The following is a 24,282-nucleotide window of genomic DNA, read 5'->3' on the forward strand; positions in this document are numbered from 1 at the left end:
GGAAAACTCAGTTTGCTTCTCTGGTGCTGGCTTCTGACCTACAAAATCAAGTTGCAAATAAAACCTGGGACAGAAATACGCGGGGGAGGCACCTGAACAGCTGCCCTGTGCGTGGGCACCTGGATGGCCCATCTCTGGGAGATCTGCCACCTCCATAGGCACCTGCCTGGAGCTGAGGCTGACCTGGCCAGGTCACACACCTGGGTAAGAGCAGCCAGTGCTTGTCCCGAAATTCAGGCCCCTCCCCTAACTTCTCCTGTGTTTGTCACACTGCCGTCCAATTCGGTTGTTTCAGGTGGAATCTGGGTGGGCGTTTTTTTTTCTTTTGAGAAGTCACATATTTACTTCAACGTGTACGAGGACAGATAAAACCAACAGAATAGAAGAGCCGCGGATTTTCCATTTTAATAGCTTTCAAGTTGAAGAAGTGTGCTGACTTCAGCAGACTTGGCTAACAACAGGGCACCTGGGGGAACACGGGAAACGCTGTGGGTGAGACAGCCACCCCACCCCCCACCCCCCACCCTGCATGGTCTCCCTCGCACAGAAACCTGCTCCTGGGGGTAGGTGTCCTTCGAAAGGCAGCTGGAAGAGTCTCCAGCCATGCCGTCTTCCTATTTCTTTTTTTTCCCAAGTTTTTTCTTAATATTTAGTACTTTTGAGAGAGAGAGAGAGAGAGAGAGAGAGGACCAGTGGGGGAGGGGCAGAGAGAGAGGGAGACACAGAATCCAAAGCGGGCGCCAGGCTCCGAGCTGTCAGCACAGAGCCCAACGTGGGGCTTGAACTCAGGAACAAGGAGATCATGACCTGAGCCGAAGCCGGAGGCTTAACTGACTGAGCCACCCAGGCGCTCCTGTCGTCTTCGTGTTTCGCCAACCTACAGAAGACACCCAAGACCCAACCTACCCCAAATGCTAACGTGGCCTACATGGGGGAAGGTAGAGGAGCCCCTCGTGGTGGAGGGGAGGGGAAGGAGGGAGGGGGGCTCCGCAGCGCCCGCTCAGGCAGCCTCACCCATTCCGGGTGTGCTGACCCGAGACGCTGCTTTCTCAGAATCCTGGAGACACGGCATCAAAGACAACTGTCTGAATGGGGCACAGGCCGCTGCTGAGTGGCAGTCGCCTGGGCTACGCCCACCGCTTGCCCACCAGCCTCGGGAGCCCGGCCCGCAGCCAGGTGTGGGTGCCCCTCCGGCCCTCACCGTGCCCAAAGCGGAGAGAGGAGACCCCTAGCCCCTTTATAACCAGACCACTGCAGCCCGAGCACGACTTGCACCGGCCTCAGCTCCCGCCGAAGCTGACCCGGGACGGCAGAGGGTGAAGTCACAGCTACTCAGTCTCGGGCCAGGGCCTCACCCCAGCCAGCCCTCCCGGCAGCCCCGAGGCCAAAGCCAGGCTCAGCACGGCTGCTTCTCTGGCCCGAGGCCTCCCTGAAGAAGCTGAAGCAGGACTTGAATCTGGCCTGTTGGGCCTAAGAGCCCATGCAGTGGACAGTTCCAAAAGTCATCACATAGTTAGCATGTTCACGACTTCCCCTGCCAGCCGCCGAGTGGGTCAGGGGCACGCTTTGCTGCAAAGCGACCCTCAGCCTCTCCCCGAGGACCCCACCAGCTGGCAGGCCCGTGGTCCGCAGGCTCTCCGTGGCCTCGCCCCCAGTTCCCAGAGGCCACAGCTCAGGGTCCAGCCCACAGGCTGGGCAGGGGCTGGAAGGCAGGGGTCAGGAATGGGGCCTAGGGCAGGACCAGCCCGCACACAGACAATGTGGGATAGGCAAGGTGTCTCACTCCTGACTGCCACTGGTGGCTCTAACCCCACAAATGGGGGACCCCCCCCCAGCTCCCCGCCGCCAGGGGTGATGAGAGTCTGGTATCTTCACAGCCTTGAAAATGGCCCCGAGCAGGGCCCCGGCTGCAGAGCTCTCCAGTGTGTCTGGAGTTCATGCCTGATGTCCTACCAAGGTGCCCCGAAAGGGGGTCCCTTGCATGTTCTGGGGTCACCACAGATGTGGCCCTTACTACTCTGTTCAGAGCAGCGTTCCTGGGATGACGCCTTGCACCCCAATGGCCTGGGCTGGGGCAGCAGGGCCTCTGCGGGCCCGACGTGTCTGTCAGAGGCCCAAGGGAGGCCTGTGCTGCTCGTCCGCAGGCCACACTTCTTTAGAGTTGGGCCATTTTCTTTTCAAACGGTCACAGAAGGGCCAAGCTGGAACCCCGCTGGAGACCAGCCAGTCTGGAGTGTGTGAATGGGGCATTTCCTTCGGGTGGGAGGGGGCTGCAGAGGGGGGCAAAGAGAAGAGACAGCTCTCCCAAGGAGCAAACCCTAAGCAGCCTGGGACGACCCCAGGCCCCCAGCCCTCGGAGACCAGGCCTTTCACCTCTCAGTTCAAACTCCGCGGGGCTCCTTCACCTGCTCCCCTCCCCCTCCCAGAGCCGCAGGGGAACAGGGCCACCCCACCTCCGCCTCTGAAGAGCCAGCTCCGCCCACCACCCACAGGGGGCGACCCTGAGGTCACTCTTGGGCTGCCCTTGCACCCAGGAGCTAGGCCTTCCATCTGAGGCAGGGTCCACACAGAGGTGACCTGGGACTCTTCCAACCCCTCCCTCCCTGTAAGTGCTGCCCATCCCAATTCTCAGCCATCTGCAGAATGTTCCCGATGCTATCACCCGGGACTAGGACAGAAATGCAAAGGTGTGAGGGTGACAATGGCCAGATGGGGTGATGGGCAGTGGGCACTGGAGGGAGAGTGTCTGGTTCAAAGTCCCGCTCTGTCCCCTGCCAGTAGTTGTGGGAAATTGGCTCTACCTCTGTGTCCTTATCTGTGAATCGGGGGTAGCAACCGCCTTAGAGAGCTGCTGAGGGTTAAACAGGATGCACGGAATCTGCCTGGGACCCAGTGGCCCTGACAAAGGTCCCAGAGGGAGATAAACACCGCCCCCGCCCCACCGTGAGGTAAGAGGTTAGAAGTCACAGGTGGGGACAGGAAAGGGACAGGAAGGGCGCTGGAGCATCCCTCCCTCTACCCCTCCCTGGCCGCCACACTTCCCAAGGGGGGCACCCAGGATAACTTCACTGCCACCTTGCTTACCACCTTTCACCAGCGAGGGTGCTGTGGACTGAATGTGTTTGCCCCAAATTCCTTCGCTGAAGCCGCAACCCCAGTGTGACGGCACTTGGATGGGGGGTGATGGGCCTCTGGGGGATGAATAGGGTCAGATGAGGTCATGAGGTGCAGCCCCCATGATGGGATTAGGTTCCTTCTAGGAAGAGACACAGGGGCACAGGCACACACTGTCACGTGAGGACACGGCGAGAAGGCGGCCATCTGCAAGCCAGGAAGAGAGCTCTCACCAGAACCTGACCACGCTGGCACCTGACTTGCAGCCTCCAGAACTGCAAGCCTTGCCCCCCGTCTCTCCTCCCCTTCCTGGGCCCTCCCGCATCCCTCCTGCAGAAGCCAGGATCACTGGAGACGTTCGCGTGGCCAGGGGCCAAAAAATCAGGTGGGTTCCACTTCACTTATTCCATTGTCCCTTCTCCTCACAAGGACCTGTGGTCGCAGGGGTGACCCAGGCTGGGACAACTCTCCTGGCTCTTGAAGGCGGAGAGGGCATCCAGGAGGAAGAGACGAACCGAGCCCTCATCTCCTGCTGGCGTCCGTCTGTCCTGCCAGCCTCTGTGACCCAGTCTCCACGTGTGGCCCTTCCTCCTGCCACAGTCCCTTCCCCCCTTGTTGCCAAGGCGCCCACAATCCCCTCTTCCACCCATTTCCTGGGAGATGGCGCAATCAGAAACTTTGGGTCCCGAAGCACAATTTCTACAAGTTCACCTTTACTCTTGTTAATGAACAAACGCACAGACCTCGGGTTCTGTGAGACACAGAAGAACGAAGGCCCTGGCAATTTCGCTATCCAGAGACCAGACCGGGGTCAAGTCAGTGTCAACAAGCTGCCCGTGACAGATTTTGTGTCACTGGGCACTGCCGAGTTGGAAACGGGGGCCCTCGCTTTGGGAGGCAGTAGTGGTGGGGAGGGCTTCAGGGGATGTGCCCTGGGGGCAGATGATCGTGGTCGAGTCGTGCAGTTGTGCAGCTCCGTGGCTGTGTGGCCACGGGCCACACGGTGCTGCTCTCTGTGCTGCCGACATGCATCAGTGCCTCGATCAGTATACACTTCAGGGACCAGCGGAGCTGACGGCAGCAAACCCTGAGAACACTGGAAGGAAGCTCGGTGGAAGGCAGCTTTGTGTGAACTTTGGTTAAATGAGAATTTGTGGGGGAGGCTAAGGTCTCCCTAACAGCTAATGTGTACTGAGCACTTACTAGGTACAACGCGTTGCACACGTACCTCCATTCACCTATGACAGCCCTAGGACGATCTGTTATCCCCATTCCACAGACAGGCAAACTGAGTCCTAGAGGCATTAAATAGCCCCCTCCTCCCAGGTGCTCTGACAGAGCCCCCCAGCCGCTTCCCCCTCCTCTTTCACCTTCTGTACCTGTGCGCGCGCACACACACACACACACACACACACACACACCAGGCTGAGCCCATTTGCTGTGAGGCCACAAAGACAATAAAGAGGAGGTTCTGCCCTTCGGGGGGTTGAGGGCGCAGGGGCGGTGCACCCGTGGGTACAGCTAGGGGTGGACACACAGGCGGAGCCTCACCTCCAAGAAAGAAATAATGGTAATAACGCCCGGACTTCCTGAACCTGTGCAGACTACAAATTGCTTGAAGGCCAGGCCCTCACTGCTATTCTGAATCAACGGGCAGGAATTTTATCCTCATTTGATAGATGCACATACATGTGGCTCACACCGCCACAGGCTTTGGGGCTCTTTCTATGCCTTTCTTTCTTTCTTAAAAAATTTTTTAATGTTTATTTACTTGAGAGAGAGAGAGAGAGAGGGAGAGAGAGAGAGAGAGAGAGTGTATGTGAATAGGCAAGGGGCAGAGAGAGAGGGAGACACAGAATCTGAAGCAGGCTCCAGGCTCTGAGCTGTCAGCACAAAGCTGGATGCGGGGCTTGAACCTACAAACTGTGAGATCATGACCTGAGCCAAAGTTGGATGCTTAAACGACTGAACCACCCAGGCGCCCCTCCTTCTATGCTTTTCAAAGTACGCTTGCCATACCTTTCTTGGTACACCAGCCAAGAATGATCCAGGTCCTGAAATCCCCAAAAGCAAGATGTGTTTTCTTTGACCACGCCCAGTTCCTGACACACAGTCATCGCTACCTGTCTGTTCCCAGGGCAGTGACCACCCTCCAAGTGGATGGCAAGCCTTCCCTGCAGAAAGGCCTGCATGGAGATACCAGGAGCAAGTCCTCATGCAAAATGATCCCCCTGCCAATTGCTGGGTTTCCTTGGCTGCCCCAAACCCTTGGGGGACTCTGAGCCAGCCTTTCACACCTTCCTGATAGTTTAAGGGCAAGTCCAAGTACCTCCCACCATAGATGGAGGAGCTATAGCTCAGGGTTGGGGGGTCAGTGACTGCCCGGGACCAGAGTCGGGGGCTCCCGTGCCCCTCTGCCTTCTCTCCAGGCGGTAACCCAGCTCTCCTGGGCCTGTCTGCCTCAAGTGGTCATGCATGAGCTGTCATTTCCTGGGGGTCACAGAAGGGCTTTAGGCATGCCAGAGCTGGACGGTCCCCACGGGTGGCGAGCTGAGGGGCCCTTGACCCCTCGCTGGAGTCATCCTGCCGCCCCGTATCCACTCCACTAAATCACGGGCTGAAGGCCACCCCAGGTCAGGGACCTGGATGTAATCTGGCCCAGCATCAAAAGGAAAAGCTTGTAGCCACAGTGTCACCTGCCAAAGAAACCACAGAGGGACTGATTTTTATGTACCGTATCTTAAAAAAAAAAAAAGAAAAAAGAAAAGAAAAGAAAAAAGCAGGAGACTTCATTCCAGACAGGAAACCTTGGACTTGTTTCTGCTCTGAACATCCAAGGAAGGAAGCAAGGAGAGGAAAGTGTGTTTGCAACTCACACAGGCAGAAGGGGAGGCCAGCTCTGCAGGGAGAGCCACCCCTTGCCGCTTTTGGGGTGACGAGAAGGCCCCGGCTGCCCCCTCCCTGCCTGGTTCCTGCAGGCGGCAGAGCGGACCCTTCTGGCCCTTTTGGCTACCCCTGGGTGGACCCAAGACAGCCAATATGCACAGAGCCAGGGGAGGAAGAACCTGATGGGAAGTAAGAATTTCTCCTGAATTTCATTTCTATCTTAGCCACTCTAGTCCTCGGGCAAGGCTCCTCTGGGACCTGGGGCTCCACCTCAGACCCCCAGGGAAATGCAAAGGTGCCGCACAGAAGAACTTTATGCTCCTTAGAAGCACAATCTGCGTTGTCTGGGTCTGACCCAGGCCTCGGGAGACAGAACTTCAGGATGAGCTAGCGGGGGACAAACCGAGGGGAATGCAGAGGCGAAGACAGTGGCTGGCTGGGACTCATGACAGGAAGCCCCTGAACTCCCTCCAGTGCCCCTGAGGTGGGCGTGTTGGCTTTAAGGGTGGGGTGTAGGCAAAGCCTAGAGGGTGGGTGGCCCCTTGGGTCTCAGACGGCCACCCCGGCAAGCATCAGACCCATCTGTTCCAACTGCAGTTGGGGCTGGAATCCCTTGCCTCTTTGTGCAACCTACTTAATCAAGATCACTTTATCTACTCAACACTTGGTGACCAAACTATGTTGGCTTTTCAAGGTGCCCCACGGAGTTTTAGAGCCCGGGGCCTGAGGCTACCAAGTGTCCCTGGTCACTGGTTTCCACCTCCAGGCAGCCTCCACGGCAGAAGCATGGAATCTCCCTCCCTGGAACATCCCTCCCCGGTGGGCATCCGGCCTCCGCCACCACCAGAGATCTGCCAGGGCAGGGCTGGCCCCTCCTGTGCTAGACAGCTCCAGCTGTGGACCCGCATCTGCCTCCAGGGATGGCCGAGGGGCCTCAGCTCTCCTCTAGAGCCACACAGAAAAGCCTCAAATGTTAACCACCCTGCAAATTTTGCAGATGGCCCCTCAGCTCCCCCTGGCTGTCCCCTGGCTGCTGTGGGCCTCACTGAACAGTCTGTGTCATCCACGGAGGGCCCAGCTGCGGTGTCCCCCTCCTGCCCGCACACCCCGCGAGTAGGGGTCCCTCATTTTCCACACCCTACTCTCAAAACATCTTGGGAGATTTTATGCCTTTTTATTTATTTTTTAAGTTTACTCCCTTTTGAAAGAGATAGACAGTGACTGAGCGAGCAGGGGACGGGCAGACACAGGAGACAGAATCCGAAGCAGGTTCCAGGCCCCAAGCTGTCAGCACGGAGCGCTCCATGCGGGGCTCGAGCCTACAAACCCTGAGATCATGACGTGTGTCGAAGTCAGATGCTTAACTGACTGAGCCACCCAGGCGCTCGACTGGCTGCCTTTTTAAAGCCCCCAACCCAGTGCTCTGCTAGGTCTGCGGGGGAGGCTGGCGGCTTCCACGTGCCCCGACACCCCACATATGTAACATCTCACTTGTTGGGGAGGTCGGCTCCGGACCTCCTCCTTTGTGCACGGAGACGTGCCAGCGAGAGAAATCACAGCCTCACAGCCTGTGCGACTGAATTCCTTTCCTTTAACTAGCGGCCCAGTGCCTCTCGGAAACAGACGGGGGCTGGGAGCTCGGAGTATCAGCTGCACTTACCCGGGCGGGAGGGAAATATTTATGCACCAGTGCGGCATTAGCTGCTTTCAGAGACCTCCTTTGAACTGTTAATCAAGCCCAATCTTTCAGAAGAATAGCCTGATTATTACCGCCCTGTTTGCATAACAAAGAAGCCCAATAAAACTTATTTCACTGTGCACCGAGGGGGTGTGAAGGATCGCCCTGAGAAGCGAGTCTCAGGAATGCGGCGAGCCGCTCCGCGGCCCGAACCCAGGAATAAAGACAATGCAATTTGCCACCAAGAAAAGCCCAATAGACCAATAAATTACCCGCGTGCAAAGGGATTAGATCAGGTTTCAGTTGCTGTGCAGGAGGAGGGGCGGGGTGAGCCGGGAAAGGGGGAAACCTGCCTCTTCTTAAAGGGGTAAGGCTCGTTTTGAACACACGCCCCACGGTCAAGTTGGTTCTGTCCCACTCGGTGGCTGGCATGGCACCTGCCTGCCTGGAGTCATTTACTTGCTGGAAGTTCTAGACCCTACCCTGGGCTTCACGCTGTTCCTGCAACAAGCCTCAGGTGGTTTCTCTGCTCAGGTGGAGACGGCTAGCAAACTTCTGGAATGCGGAGCCAACACGTTGCATCTGAATACTGAGTCACAAGGAAGATGTAAGGGTGGAGGCACGAGAGGGGACCAGGGGCAGTTCAGCCAGGTCTCGGAGGGCCGGTGGGATTTGCCAGCTGAGGCGAGACAGAGATGCGGAAGCACAGGGGCCTCCGAAACGGCTGAGGTTGGCTGGAGGGGACACGCTGCTTGCGTGCTGGTAGCCAATGTCGCTCAGCTCCAAAGTGCTTTCCTCCGCTGTGGGGAGGTGGGGGGAGGACCGGAGGGACTTCAAACCCCTTTCCTCTAGTCCCCCAGCTCTGTTAGACTCCACCACAAGGGGGCGCTGTCCCCAGGCTGTTTCCATCACTGTGCTTTCAAAGTACCCTCCTCTAGAGACCTGGCCCCCAGCTTCTCTCTTCCTTTTGCCTCCCAAGGGAAGCCGCTTCCTACGATGTGTGTTTCTCTGTGGTCCCCAGTGGCCTTTCCGGTGCTCCCACAAACGCCCAACAATCCCCTACATGAAGGTCCCTCCGTGGAAATACCCCATGAGGTTTTGTTGTCCTGACTGGACCCTGACCTACCAGCCTAAGGATTTCAGACTAGATGCAGTTGATGGTAGGGAGCCCCGGGATAATTTCCAGGGAAGTGCATGGCATGATCACAATACTATTTTAGGAGGTGGTGGCTTTAGTCTGGGTAGAAGCGGGCAGAGCACAGAATGAGCAGAAGCAGAAGCAGAATGAGCAGTCACGGATCAACCTCTGTGCCAAGGTCAGCACTGAAGCCCGAGACCTCCTGTTCCTGTCCCCGCGGCCTGTCTCACATCCATCCTGGACAGCAGAGGCCCTGGGGCTCCCCTCTCTTGTCATCAAGCTGTGACAGGGGGTCCTGAAGGAGGAGGGGAGGGCAGCACCAAACCAGGAGCGCCAGCCTGCCTGCACTCAGCATGGGGACAGTTGGCCACTCCCCACCCACTTGGGGGAATCAAGGAGGGGGACGCGATCAGATCTAGTGCCAACATGTGGCAAACTCTGGCCTGCGCGGTATTCTGGAGTCTTCCTGAGTTAAGAGATGCCTAAAGCTGGGCAGCTGGGTGGCTCGGTGGGTCAATCGAGTGTCCGACTTCCGCTCAGGGCATGATCTTGCAGTTTGTGAGTCTGAGTCCTACATCAGCTTTGGTTCCTCTGTCTCCCTCTCTCTGCCCCTCCCCCACAGGCGCTCTCCCAAACATAAATAAATGTTTTACTTTGTTTTTTAAAGAGAGAGATGTCTAACGCTGCCTGTTCATGTCACTCCTGCAGGAAGCGCTCCTGGTGCCAGGTGTTTGACATCAGATTCCTACAGGAACACAGCCAGGTGACAGACTGAAGATTTTGTCAGCTACAGCAGAATTCACCTCACTTAACCTGCACGAAGTCAGAAGTGATCATCCTTCCTAAAAAAGCATTCCTCCCTATGCAGCCCAAGGTGGTCTGGGGGGAACCGGCCTAGCCTGTGAGTCCCTCAAAGGTGCTGGGACTTTTCCGGAAACCCCGTTGTCCGGGAACTGGCCTACAGGATAAAGAACCAGGTAAGAGGGAGGTTCTCAGAGAGTCTCGACTGCTCTAGGAAGGGGAGGTGGGGAGGCCAGGGAGCTGGGGGTTAACTCACTGTCCAGTATGGGAAGAGGTGGCCGAATGCCACCTACTGAGCTGAGGCAGGAGGCACTGCCCCTCGTCACACTTGTCACACTCTGCCAGGGCTGCTCTGCCCCAGCCATCACACACGCCAAGTTGCTACAAGAAACCACACCGAGTGCCAAGGGAAAGGGCACACTGCAGCTTTCCAAACTGGGCACCCTCCCCTGACTCCCACTGGGGCCACATGGAACCAGATCAATGGCAGACAGGACATTCAGAAGCACCTGTGTTCACTAAGGCCACAAGCAGGCCTGTCAAATCAGGTGGCTGAGGGCTTCTGGGTAAAAGGGAGCCCTGATGGGGGCGCCTGGGTGGCTCAGTTGGTTAAGCGTCTGACTCTTGATTACGGCTCAGGTTCGTGGGTATCTCATGGTTCGTGGGTTCGAGCCCCACCTGGGGCTTGGCACTGGCATCGTGGAGCCTGCTTGGGATCGTCTGTCTCCTTCTTTCTCTCTCAAAATAAACAACAATGACAACAAAAACTTAGAAGAGGGACCCATGATGACCAAGGGCTGAGCCGGGCGCAAGATTCCAGGCCAATACCATCTTGTCTTAGGGCACAGAACGAAGCTACTCCAGGTTCGACAAGCAGAGCGGTTACGGGCAAAGACATCACTTTCCAGAGATCAATGAAGCTTTCAGGTGAGCAATGTGTTCTTCCCGCTTGGAGGCATAACCCCTTTTCCCGAGTCCAGGGCTGGCTCTAGAAATGATAATTTTCCATCCTGGCTCTGCCTCCAGCAACCCTCGGCTCATCTGCTTGGCCGCTCCACGTCTAGATTCATTTGAAGTGGCTTTTTCTCCCTCACCGCCATCCGCAGGCGGGCCTCCCTCCTCCACCTTCCTCATGCAGTGGGAGGGCAAATGCATGCCAGCTGGGCACACGCCCGGCTGGCGCACACGTGTGTGAGCCTGTGTTCATGGGACATTCCTTAGCATGCGAACCAATAATGGGCTCCTTTCTGCGGGGACCTGGGTGCAGACGGATCACTTTAATAGGCGTCTCGGTATTTCGACTGCTCGGGTGAAATGGTGCATGAAATGAATAAATAAGCAAAACCCAAAAGACATAAATCTGACTTGGGAAAATTTGCACAATGACAGCCCTTGCCAACTTCTTTGCCTGACCTATGGCTGGGTGGCATCTTCTTTGAAATGTTAAGCCAGGGACAGACAGAGAGCAGAGAGGGCCTTTGGGAGGAGGCAAAAAAAAAAAAAAAAACAAAAAAACCCAAAAAACCACTAGGTCCACAGAATCCGTGGTCAGCTTTTCACTCTGCTATCTAATACCTCCAAATTTGGGGTCTTATTTCCCCCCGCCACCTTGAAGCCTTATATGCTGCACAGCACAAACTCGAATATGCTCCGAAGCAAATCTAAGGAGTATGTTTATTCACAATATGGGACATAGAAAAGGGTCGGGGGTCTGTGTTCTACTCCCGGCTTGGTCACCGGCTAGCTGTGTAATGTCAGGCAACCTCTGTGACCCTCTGTTTCCTCTTCGGTACTTTCTCTTCCGTGAGGAAGGTGTGGTGATCTCGCGAGGTGTTGTACTCAAAGCGTTTGGCCGAGTGCCCAGGATACTGTGGCCGCTCAATAAACGAGGAGAGCTTTAAAAATGATTGTCCTCCTTCAAACAATCATACTTTGGAGAGCACAGTAGAAGGTATTACGTCTCAAAGGATGTTCATAATCTTAAGTAGTGATGTGATAGGTTGTCTGTGGGAGGTCGGCGTTTGGGTTATTCTCACGTACTTATTTGCCCTTTATGGTTTTTAGCTTTGAAAATGAGTATTGCTTTTATGACCCCGAAAAAATTATTTTAGAAAAAAGGTTGGGGAATCTGGGGGAAAAAAAGCCTGTGGTCTCTGTCTCTTGAGAAAACACGTAACAGAAATGCAAAAAGACCCAAGGGCCCTCCAATTCCCAGGATGCTGCTGGGTGTGTTCAGTGTGTCCAGAAAGGAGAAGGGGACAAAGGAACAGAAAATGCGGTTTTGCCCTTATAGACAGAACTGGTGATTTAGAAGAGAGCAAAACCCCAAGACCTGCGAAGCAGCGAAACTGGGAGGAAGCACAGGTGTCTGCAGCCAAGGGGACAGGTGTCTAGGTCATTGGAGGGATGGCCCTGGACCCCAACAGACAGCACTGAACTTGGGCCTTGATTAAGTGGACAGCAGCATTGGGCAAGGAAGGCCTGGGAAGGTAGGTGGGTGGGTGGTGGTGGAGTAGGGGGGCAGGCAGGGGTGACCTGGAGCCTCGGGATGTTCCAGAAGCCATGCAAATGAGGCCCGGGAAAAGTGTGGGGCCAGAAATCAGAGGGTCCTGCCTTTTGGATGCTTCAGAGGGCTACGAGGAGGGATGAGTTCCTGAGCAGGACTTTTGTTCTAAAACGGGGGCTTGGGAGGGGGTGCCCAGAGGAAGGTCCTAGGGCTGGTCAGCTGTTTGTAGCAAGGTGACAATGGTAACAGGCAGGAAAAGGTGGAGGAAGGAGGCCCAGCCCCAAGCAACTGCATTGAATGGAGAGGCCCATCGGACATTCAGGGCTTCACCGTTCTGGGCAGCGGGCTCCTTAACGGACTCAAACCAGGCACTAGTCCCGGGGGGCAGGTGGGGGAGGAGTGGAGGGTGACCAAGCATCTTGGTGTGCCTAGGACTGAGAGGGTTGCTAAGGACTCGGGACTTTCAGCTTTAAACCTGTAAGAGTCCGGGGGGAGATACTAGATGAGCTGGTCGCCCTAGAAGAAACAGCGCCTGCAGTTTTAGGCAGGTTGAATTCAGCCAAGCAGGAAAACAGCACGGTAGCTAACCACTCGACCAGAGCACAAAGCTGGGGTTCTCAGCCCAGTTCTGTCCAGGGCCTTGCACATTTCACTCAAGAGAGGGTTTGGCACAGGAACCACACGTCGCCCCCAACACATAAACTGGCCCCACCCCATCCTCTTACCTCCACAGGGTCCTGGGGCCCCGTCTTCCCCACCTCCCGGAGCATCCTTATCTGAGCCTGTCCCCACCTGTCCTCTGAGATGGGGGCGATCGCTAGCAATGACTGGAACCCTGCAGGCAGGCTTCCCTTCTTCAACCACAAGACCACCTCCTCACCTCAGGGGTTAGGGGGCAAATGGTCCATAGGACTCTCCGTCTCACTCTGCATGGAAGCCAACGCTCTTCCCTGCAGACCTCTTAGTTGCTAGCTGGCTCAGCTGTCATCTGGCTCTTGCAACCAGACATCACTTCATTCTCTGCCTCTGGGACACGAAGTCCCACTGGGAAGACAAAAATGTGGTACGCAAATTGACTTGCTTGCACATTTCTGAACAGCAGCTCTGGTGGAACTATTGTCATCTCTATAATGCCAGAGATGCACTTGGACATAGCAGAGAGACTTGGTCTCCCCAAGCTGGAGTTTCTCCCCTGAGGATTAACATTTCTGGGACAGGTGCAATTGAAAAGTAAAGGGAAAGCAACGAGGGAAAGAGAAAGGCCGCGGGGCAATAATTCTTACAACAGCAGCCCTCACACCTGAGTGTGCATCAGAACCCCCTAGCGGGCCTGGTGAAGTACAGAACCAGGGTCCCACCCCCGGAGCATGGCTTCAGTGAGTCTGGGGAGGAGGAGCCTCCCAGGGGAGGCTGATGCTGCTGGAGGAGGGACCACACTTTAGGAACCACTGTGCTCGGAGTACAGCATCCGCGTGAAATTAACGGGAAGTATGCCAGCGTATCTACAACATAGGTCTTTGATGGGTTTCTCTTGGAAATCTGACGGGCGCCTGGGTGGCTCAGAGGGTTAAGCATCCGACTGCGGCTCAGGTCATGATCTAGTGTTCCTGGGTTTGAGCCCTGCGTTAGGCTCTGTGCTGACCGCTCTGGAGCCTGCTTTGGATTCTGTGTCTCCCTCTCTTTCTGCCCCTCCCCTGCTTGTGCGTGCTCTCTCTCTCAAAAATTAACATTCAAAAATTAAAAAAAAATCTGTTGTATTAAGTCACAAAGCTTTCAAAGTCTAAGAATAAGAAGGATCTATTAATTGGGTCTTGAACAAGCTGTTATTTGTGGAAGATTCCTCCCGAGAAGCCTTTTTTTGGGCCTCCTCCTTCCCGCCCCACTCCTTGCCCCAGCTAGACGAGGCCACCGGTCCATCCACTGTGGGCACGGCATCGTCCAAGCGCACGCCCTGAGCGCCCAAGGGACACTGCAGACCCCTCACCCTTTAGGAGTTGGGGGTTCTGCCGGCCCTGCATGGAGGAGGGCCCCGAATGCCGTCACTGAGTCTGGGACACAGCAGGTACGTCATACCCACTGGGTAAGTCCACGTGAACACTCTCAAAAGACACAAACCCTCTCAGTCCACGGAGGTGAAGGCATCTTTCTCCACATAACTACGTCCAATTTGAGTTGCACTCCTATGGGTTTACTCCTGGCAGTCATTCAAGTTCACCAGCCCTGAACAAGCCTATGCTTTTACGTGGCTGCTCGAGCTGGATTCCACCTGCCTTCAGTGGGCAGCAGGCAGGGCCCCTGGGGGTCTCTGTGCCTGCACTGGCCAAGGCTTTGTGTTTTCCCCAGCAGCCACCAGGCCCTCCCTGCCCTGACCTCTGCCACACCTGCAGTGTCTCTGACTTTCTTCCAAAGCAGTCCCTCTGTCCTTGGGTCAAAGACTAGGACAGTCCATCTCTTCATTGCGAAAATGACCCATTTGATCTCTTACTTAGGAAACGTCTTCTGACCCAGGTTTCTTGAGCATACAAGTTTTTGGAGCCCCCGGTGCATTTGGTTTGGGGAGGCCTGGAAGCTGTTTTCAGTAAGGTGGGCAATTTTGACTAAAGGCAGCTGTCAAGTCCTCAAATTAGAAGAAACGGGAGCCAGCTGGCATGACAGGGCAACAGCTATCTGTTCTATCTGCCAGGTTTTAGTTACCAGCCTTGAAGCCAAAAAAGAAATGGGCTTCTAGGAAACAAAAGTGATGGAATTCGCATTCTGAATTCTATAACCCACCAGCTTTGCTCTGACTGGGGGCGGCGGGGGGGGGGGGGATACTTTAAAATAAAGGTTTTGAGCTGGAGATGTGAAAGCAGCAACAAAAACACCACACCACCGGGGTGCTGGCAGCCGCCGGACTCCTGAGTACCTCCCACCAGCCCTCCCTTTCCTCTCCCCAATTCAAGAAGTTAACAAGTGCTGCCCCTTTAAGAGCGGGAAGGTGTTGTTTTAAGGGCCTCTAAGCCCCCCTTCTCAATTTCAGCTCGGAGCTGAGATCACATCCCCCAAGGCAGCCAAGGGACAAAAGCTATTTATCAACCCATCTGATAAAACTTCCAACGGGCTGGATTTTTATCTGGACCTAACCGAGATGCACACGCATTGCAAAGTCCTGCTTCTCCAGAAGGTGGATTTCTTTTTACAGATGACGGTCCTATTTATTTATTTATTTATTTATTTATTTATTCAGTTTTGGTAAGGGAACCAAATCAGCCTTTCAGCCAAGCCTTTCTGTGCATGGGGAAACTGCCTTTTAAAAGGTGTGTGTGTGTGAAGGAGTAGGCCACCCGGCTGCTGGACTCACTACAGAGGTGTTAACATACCGGGGCGGGGGGGCCCCTTGGGACAACTGACACCCCCCCATCTTGTCCTCAGCCGGGGCCTCCCCGGTGGAATCCACAGCTGGGAGCAGGTTGAGGCTGTCCGGGACGCCCTTGGGGCGCCGGCAGCTGCTGAGTGAGTTGGGCGCGCTGGACTGGGTTGGCCGCGGGAGGCCCCGAAGCGGGGCTGGGGCGAGAAGGTAAACTGATCCTTTGGTCCTTACCGCTGCCAGCACTGTCCGCCCGCCTGCCCGCCCGCGCGCCCGCAGCCCCAACTTGCAGCCAGGCCGAGCCCGAGCCCGGACTGCCCAGTTCCGCCAGTTCCTGAAACCCAGTTGGCTGGGAAGCAAAACAAAACAACCCAATCCCAGGCTAACTGAAATCCTTTCTTGCAAAGAGCTCGGTGGTGCGCGGGGGCTGCGGGTCCGCGTCGGGGCCGAAAAGACACCTCCGCGCCCCGCAACACGATGGACTCGGCCGGCAGATCCCGCCTTGCAAAAGGGGGCCATTTGGCCCGTGACACTGGGTTTATTTGTATTTTTAGCAAGAGAAAAGTGGGTATAAAGGGTTTAACTGGCGTTTCCAGGCTGTGAGTAGCATATGGCCAAAATGAAATAAAGTTTTATGAAACATTATAAAGAAAACAGACCGGGGATTTAAGTTTCGTGCCTTCCCCCTCCCCCCGAAAGGGGGGGGGGAGGGAAAAAAAGTAAAGAAACTGGAGCGTTTGGGAAGGAACAAATGCTTCTCTGTGGAGTTGGTCTCCCTTCCCCCAACAAAAACAAGAGGTCCGGGCTCGGAGGAATTTGAAAGCAGCGATCTGCCAAAAACATTGTGAAAAACTATGGGGGATTCATTGGAAACAGATGGCTTTTTCAGCTTTAATTCTGAAATTCTCTCCCTTTCTGACACAATAAAAACAAACAGGGGGCGACGCGGAATGTTATCAAACAGGAACCCGGGCTCGCGGGAGCCCAGGCCGTGGGCATCCCCGCGTGGGCCGGCGCGTGGGGGCGGGACGGCGTCCCGGAGGAGGGGGCGGCCGGGGACTCGCCTGGGACCTCCGGGGCTGCCCCGGCTCCACCCCTGGGCACACGGCAGGTCTGCACACTGGTGGGCGAGCAGCGGGAGAAAGTGCCCCCTGCTGCGAGTCGGTGCTCCCCAGCCCACCCCACCCCTCCTTCGGGGCCCCAAAGGGGCGCGTCCCCGGCACCCCCTCTCCCGCAAGGAGGGAGGCGCCCCCGGCCTCTGCGACCTCCCGGCTCCCTCTCACTGCAGCCGGGGCGGGGGCCTGCCACCTCCCCGGTCCCCTCGGGGGTGCATCGCGCCCTCGGCGGGGCGCGGGGGAAACAAAGACCAGTGGAGACGCGAGGCGGGGGTCCCGGGGGCGCCGGCGGATTTCAGCTCCGGCTGGCTCCCGGACGCGGGGCCGAGCGCAGCGACGAGGCCCGGGGAGCGGGCCCGGTCGGCCATCCTCGCGCCGGGGGCAGTGCCTTACCTGCGGGGAAGCTGCAGAGAAGGAAGGCGAGGGTCGGCCAGAATCCCAGGGCTGAACGTCCTGCCCCTCTCCCCATACCCATCCATCCAGCTCGGCCTGTTACCACTAGCCTCTCCCTGGAAGAAGAGTTTAGAAGAAAAGAAGAGGAAAATCAATCACGCTGCGGAGAAAGGGCAGCTTCGCTCCGCCGGCGGGAGCAGCGAGCCGGGAGGCTCGGTCCCCCTCGGCCGCGGGCGCCCGGCGCGCCCCCCCCTCCCCGCGCGCCCCTCCCTCGCCCTCCCTTCCCCCGGGTCCCCTCCAATGTCGGCGCGGCCCCGCCGCCCCAGCCGCCGCGCGGCCCGCCCCCTCGAGCTCGGGTTTCAGCGCGGCGCGTGAGGGGTGGGGTGGGGGGCAGGCTGGGCGGGGGCCGAGGCGGCGGGGCTCCGACGCTGGTCGCGGGGAGCTCGGGAACCCGGGCCCGGGGGCGCAGGGCGCGCCCCGGCTCCCCGACCCCAGCGGCAGCCCAGGCCGAAGAGGCCCAGCCTCCGGACCGCCTGCCGAGAGCCCCCCTCCCCCATCCAACCTGTAAATCTCCAACTCGGGTAGACACTGCGCTTGCAGCCAAACCCCAGGACCCCGTTTCCAACCAGACTGCGTCCAGAAGCCGCCACTGACACCCCCTGGCTCATTGTTCTACTCAGATGGGTCCCCCATGCAGGGGGCCGAAAAATCCGAGGGTGTCCGGGTTGGCCCGCTGGGTCTCAGCCACTAACGCACCTCGCGGCTCCCTCCCAGATCCCGCCGGGCCACCCACCCGGCCTGGGCTCAGGGCCTCCGGCATCCCCTTCTAGCACCTCGCTGCCTCGCCAGTACTTGCCCTGGCTGCACTCCAGAGTTGGGGGCCTTCAAGCCTGACGGAGGCGGCAGGACGGCTGCCACCCCGGAGGAGGTGTGGATGCTGCGGTCCCCGCGGTGCACAGGGCCCAGCCGCCTGGGGTTGCCAGGGCAAGGCCACCAAGGCCGCTCCTGGGAGGGCATCAGGGTGGTGACTTCCCTTAACTTGGTCGCTTATTTTTCCAGGAGAAATAGGTCTCCTCCCCAAGGTTCCCTAGGACCTGAGGCTCTTCTGCCTCTGGTTGGGATATTTAAGCGACTGGCAACCTTCCCTGGGAAACATCTTTTGGACGGAACACAAATAGGCCAGAGCAAGTGTTTTGAGTCGAACCAGTTCCTCCCGTGGCCCCCCCTCACCTCTCCTCCAAGCCTACTCATCTGGTTCTTTGAGGGGGAAAAAAAAAATCTGAATTTTTATCCAATTCTGATGTTTCCCTTAAGCACTATCGCAGTCCTCACTCGCAGAAGGCCACACAGGCTGCAGGGCTGCTTGGGGCGCTGCCTGCCAGGAGGGCAGTTCTGGAGGAGCAAGCTTTGGGCAAGGGGAAGAAAGCCCTAAGTCCCTGAGGTCCCACGCCAAGCAGAAGTGCTTCCGAATCTGGCATCTGCAGACCAGGTAAGAAAGGGGACTGATGTCTCTCAGCCAGGTATGTCATGGGGCAAAAGGAAGCTGTCTTTCCTTGGCATTTCCAAATGCCACGAAGGTACTGCTCACCTTTAACGTGATAGTGCCGCGGCTTTTCCCCCAAATAGTTAGCTCTCAGCCCAACAGGCTCCAATTATCCATCGCTCCCCCAAACTGGGGTCCCCTTTAAGCCCTGATTTGCAAAACTATGGCAGTTTTGCCCAGTGAGAGCCCAGCACCTCACGATCCAGGGCTCTGGTGGCATTTCCTCTCCAGCGGGGCCTGTCCTTGGGCCAGACCTAAGGATTCAGTCCACAGAATGGTAGGATAACATTGGCACACGGGGGCAGGCACGGAGCCAGACGGCACAGAGGCACCTTTGAGGTCCATCAATGAACACCGTTTGCTGGACTGTGCCTTTCACGGTTAGTTCTAAAGCTTCTCACTAATGAGAGAGAAGTGATCCGTCAGCCATCCCCAGCAGTGAATTCATCGCAGCTGCTGAGGCAACATCTACAGTGGCAGATAGGCTGTGCAGCCTTCAGAAGACCTCAACGCAGGCCTTTCCGACACGGTCCTGGCCTGAGGGTAGACCTTTGGAAGCAGGACTTGGAGCCTCTACACCTCAATTTCTTTGTCTGTAAGGGGCAGGCTGATAATATTGTCACCCAGCGGCTGCAACTGAATACAGTCTGGGAGAGGCACTGGGAACTCCCCACAGTTCCTGCTCCAAGACTGGCCGCCATTTTGTGAGGAGATCCAATTCTTATGACGTAAGCAAATAACCTGGGAAAGGGACGCAAAGGACTTCTTTTCCCCCTCACGAGGAGAGATGTGTGAGGCTGATTTTGGACATCACCGAAGTGGAGATTTGGCTTTTACATAGTTTAGACTATCAAGAGAAATCCAGCCCCCAGTAGAGCAGTATGGGGTTTTGCTGACCTGGAACAATCTGTCTGTACTGGCCAAACCAACCAGCTTATTGACAACTCCCCAGATCTTTGCAACAAGAAATCCCTGAACCACTGGGTTATGGAACTCAGCACTTCATTCACCACAGAAACTGACTTAACTCAAAGTGTAGCTGACTTCATACAGACAGTTCCCATTATAGAGTCTGACCACTTATGGGTTCTCCCCTAGGTTGTTCTCTGGGCTTCGGGTTAGAGATTTTCCCTTGCATGGCTCTTGCTCCCTGTTCCCCAGCCCTAGCTGTGGAGGCCCCAGCACTGAACCCTTCGCCCCAGCCCCATGGTCTGTCTGGACAGTGGGGCTGTGGGGGGAGGGGCACGGGGCTTCTGAAAGGCAAGGTTCTGAATAAGGCTAATGCCTCCCAGGAGTGAGGGGTGTCAGGGACTCTAGCTTTCCCTGCCTCTGGGTACGAACAGGGTGTTCCCAAATCCAGGGTCTGAGTCATCAGTCAATAAATATATACTCAGGACTACTGCATGCCAGTCCCTGGGGGCTAAAGAAATAAGACAGCTCCTATCTTTGAATCGCTGGTAGAAACAGATGATAGAGGAAGGTGAGGGGTGATCGGCCAACCGCCCGGGGAAGGCTTTACCAAAAAGATGGTGTGTCCTGTGAGTTGTCTTGAAGGATTCAGTTTTATAAGAATGACAGCAGTTATGGCCAGGGTGTCCCTGTGCTGTCACATTATGTCCAGGGCTGGCTAAGTACTTTACATTTCTAGACACTTAAAGCGAAGGTACGTGCTAGTGTCGTCCTCATTTTGCAGATGGGGAAACTGAGGCTGAGTGCAGTTAAGTACTCACCCAATTATTGGCTAATAAACCGTAGAGTGGAACACACCAAGCCCATGCCTGATGTGCTCTATGTGCCATTAATTCCAGTGATGCAAGTCCGCACTGGGCTTAAAGTCAAGGCTAGACAGATAACTTAACAATCACTTTCAATAAAGCATAACACAGACTCTGACAGCAGGGACACAGAACACAGGCGCCAGGGGCCTCCAGCCCAGACCCAGGTGCAGGGTGGGGAGGGAAGTTTCTCCCAGTGTGGGAGAGTGCCGGGGGAGATGGTGGGCGAGGGAGGGGGAGCAGGGCAAGGATTCCAGGCGGCAGGAACATTCAGTATAACATGTACCAAGGTGTGGCCTGCCTGAGGGGCTGGAAAGCTTGAGGATGGCTGTAGGAGGAGACTAGGCTGCAGAAAGAACAGGAGCCTGAGAAAGCTCGAGAATGGCCAGCACAGGCTCTGAGAAGGTGTCCATGTTTATCGCAGCTGGAAGCCCCACCTGAGGTCTCAAGAAGAGGAGAGACGTATTCTTTTGGGAGACCACTGCCCAGGACCCATTCCAGAGCAGCTGAATCTGCATCCCTGAGTACAGCCTGGGCATCAGCATTTTTAATGAGCTCTCCCAGGTGACTCACGTGTAGGGATTCGCTAGGCTTGTAAGTTGCATCACGCTTCATCAACCCTGGGTGCACATTAATACTCAGGCTGAGTCGATCAGTTTATCCTCTTGGATTTAAAGTCAAGGCAAGGCAGAGAACCTAACAAGTACTTTCAATAAAGTGGTGACTGGCACATAACCCAAGCTGACCAATCAGAATCTGTCCTGAGACTGTTGCTATGGGGGAGCCACATCCTGGTCTCTGATCCCTACATGATGAGTCTGCGGGTAGCAATCTGATGTGAAGGCCAGTGTTGATGAGTGTTGCAGGTGGAGGATGTGTCTGCAGAGTTAGCGTGCTGTTTTTACTAAAATCACATTTTATCTGGTGAGCTTTTCTGGGACGGTTGGAGATTTTCGGGGCTCCCCATGCCACTCTCCCTGTAGCTCCTCCTCCCTGGTCCAGCTATGGGAGACAAGAGAGTTCCTCATTTTGCCAAAACTGGTTTGATTTAGGTTTCTCTCATTTGTGTGCACAGACTTGTAACAAGGAGGAAGCTGATGGCCCAACACTGGTCCCAAGAGTATTTTCGCCAACCTCACAAGTCCAGGGATATGTCGTCAATGGCTCCCAACTCATTCATTTACTGGAAGAACTTCTTGGGTCTACTCCCATTGCCTCCACCCCCTACCTTTGAACAGATTTTGCTTATACCAAGTCTTGAGGAGCTCGGTTGGTTTTGCCTACAACTGGGGGGGGGGGGGGGACCCACTCCTCTTTAATTGAAATAAAACTTAATCTCAAGTTCTTATTTCAAACTTAAAGGGCTCCCGTGGGTCTGGGGTTTGATGAGCTAGACCTTGTTCACTCTCTCTGTAACAGTGCTGAGCAGCCGGAGCTGGTGTGTTGCATTAAGAATATGCATATTAAAGGGGCGCCTGGGTGGCCCAGTCGGTTAAACAGTCAAGTGTCTGACTTTGGCTCAGGTCATGACCTCACGGTTCATGGGTTCGAGCCCTGCTTCAGGCTCTGTGCTGATAGCTCAGAGCCTGGAGTCTGCTTTGGATTCTGTTGTCTCCCTCTCTCTCTGCCTCTCCCCCCACTCACGCTCTCTTTCTCTCTCAAAGTAAATAAACACTAAAAAAAAAAAAAAAAGAATATGCAGTTTATGATTGGCTGAGTGGGGAGGCAAAAGCACCCCCATGGGGTCGGCAGGCAGGGAGTTCCCTCAGCACCCAAGCTCCCCGCTTTGGGCAAGTGAAACCCATAAAGTCATTTTGATGGAAGGTGTAGTTTCAATAATGTACAAAAAGAATTAGAGTCGTGAGATGTATTGCATACAGGCCCCAGAAAGAGTGGGATGGTGGGGTGCACAGTGGGCCAGGCCAGGGGCATTCCCTCATCCCAGATCGTGAACAGGAGACAGACGGTGGGGTGGCAGGCACTTATATATAAGGGGGTGGAGGTGAAGGTCACTAACTCTTCTTTAGGCTCAACTCTAAGGGTTATTTCAAAAGGTACCCTGGCAAAGCAGGAGCTTAAGGCAGGAACCCTAAACTTGAGTCCTTACCTGAATGTCCACAGCAGGATTCTCATAATGTAAAACGCAGCAACTCAGAAAAACTAAAGTTGGTTTTCTCATCACAGTAACTTCCAAAGTTTTATAGACTTTGACCATATCATCTTTGAGGTTTCATCTTTCCACCCTAAAGCTCTTAAAGAACAAAGCAGCCCAGCTTCTCAGGGAAGTCTTCTACCTGGGTGATTACTTAACCTTTCTACAGTTCTGCGGTATTTTTCTCTAGGGCAAAGTCGTAAAACCGCCAGGTTTGGGTACAGCCCAGGGAGAATCCTATCTTTGGCTTAGCTCCCAATGCCATTTCTGAAAGCATTTTAGCACCTCACACTGGGTCCTGCACGATCGTTATCCCACAAACATTTTGCAAAGACCCCCAAGATCTCATTTTGGGGCTATCAACAGACTGGACAGAGTCCATTTTGCTATGATTTGGATATGTTCTCCCATATCCAACTGAGGCCTGCCCCCCCCCCCCCACCAAGCTTAAATATGCATTTGCTTGCTAACTCTTAAGCTTGTCCTCCAGCTTATCCACTATTTGTTTTTCCATCTGTCTCTGAACCCTTCAATTCATCCACAGGCCTGGAAGCATCTGAGCATTCGCTCCTTCAGATGATCTATGAACATTTAAGCTAAGTCTGGGAGCACCAGCGATCCTTGGGGATCCCCACGGTTTATAATTCTTCATCCAGAAAAGTACCTGATTATCCCATCTTTTGTTTCCTGTCTCTGAGGACAGTTCCAATCTGTGGTGATTCCCCCCACCTTCCCCACCCGGCACATTCTGGAGCGACTTAACCATTGCGAATGACCCCCGGGGTGGAACTTAGTCGGAAGGAATTTTGAAAGTCTAAACATAATTCATCCCTGGGTTTCTCCCTCGTCTCCGGGCCTGTTTCTACCTCCTCAAAGAATGCTAATAGATTTCTCCGGTTTCATGTTCTCTTTTCAGGAAGTGTGTTGTGCTCTGTCCAGTTCATTGGGACTTTAAAACGTGCCTGGTGATATCACTTTTTTAGTATATGTTCCACAAAGTGGCTATGAAAAGGGCCCCTTCCTAGATGGGTGGGCTCCCTTTGTGGGCAGGGAGACCAGGGTTGTATGCCCTTGGGCGCAGGCCCGGTGTGGAAGCTCAGTGCGCAATCTGGCCACCAGGACGTGGCTGCCATCTTTAATTACCCCTGCTCCGCTCTGTCCAGATGGTTGGGGGTTGGTGGCCATAGAGTTGCCTTGACCTGTTTCCATGACGATTTAGGAGCCGGCCTCTCTTTGCTTCTCTTCTTCCCAAGCATTTGTGAGTCTCACTCTGGCAGGGAGGGACCCCTTCCCTGTAGATCTCGGAATGTCTTAGTGTCCTCCTTCTTTGGCCCATCTTGTTTTCTTCGCTTCTGCTGCAGGCTTCCTTTCCTCTCCGTGTGCTTCTGCGCTGCCTCCCTCACCACGAGGGATGCTTATTCTTGGTAAATAAAATGGAGAGATTGTACTCCAATATTTTAGTGGTGTTTTGAAATAGAATTTCCTGACATTCCAACAGCTCTCTTTAGGAACTGAAGAAGTATCTCACTTTTTCTTTGGATTCTTTCTTACGACTTTCATACATGAGCAGATTTTATTTGCTCTTGGACATGGCTTTAAATGCACGATCAGTAACACTGTCTTCCCCCACACAAGGGAGATTCTTTTTATTTATTTATTGTGTTTCTGTTTTACTCACTCAAGGAGCACTCACCAAGTACTGGAACACTCAGCTTTGGGATTGGGGGGGGCGGTGGTTGGGGATTCTCAGATGAGCAACAGACAGTCCTGGCCCCCTCCTGGCAGCCCAGGGGAGCAGTCAGGTGTAGATACAAATGATTTCCACTACAATGTGC

General features: G+C 55.2%; 1 protein-coding gene and 1 long non-coding RNA gene across 2 annotated transcripts in view; both read right to left on the minus strand.

Moving 5' to 3' along the window:
* The window catches only part of RGMA (repulsive guidance molecule BMP co-receptor a), a 47,751-nt gene that overhangs the window by 12,518 nt on the left and 10,951 nt on the right, over nucleotides 1–24,282 (minus strand). The window contains exon 2 of the mRNA XM_043554769.1: nucleotides 16,978–17,093. Within this exon, the coding sequence (XP_043410704.1) occupies nucleotides 16,978–17,093 (116 nt within the window). The remainder of the gene's footprint in view (nucleotides 1–16,977; nucleotides 17,094–24,282) is intronic.
* Nucleotides 11,273–13,212, minus strand: LOC122468275. The gene is made up of 2 exons (XR_006293184.1): nucleotides 13,004–13,212; nucleotides 11,273–11,547 (listed from the first exon to the last, which is right to left on the minus strand). It is a non-coding gene; the product is annotated as an uncharacterized LOC122468275 (long non-coding RNA).

The sequence above is a fragment of the Prionailurus bengalensis genome, chromosome B3 (assembly GCF_016509475.1).
Source record: "Prionailurus bengalensis isolate Pbe53 chromosome B3, Fcat_Pben_1.1_paternal_pri, whole genome shotgun sequence".
Lineage (NCBI taxonomy): Eukaryota > Metazoa > Chordata > Mammalia > Carnivora > Felidae > Prionailurus > Prionailurus bengalensis.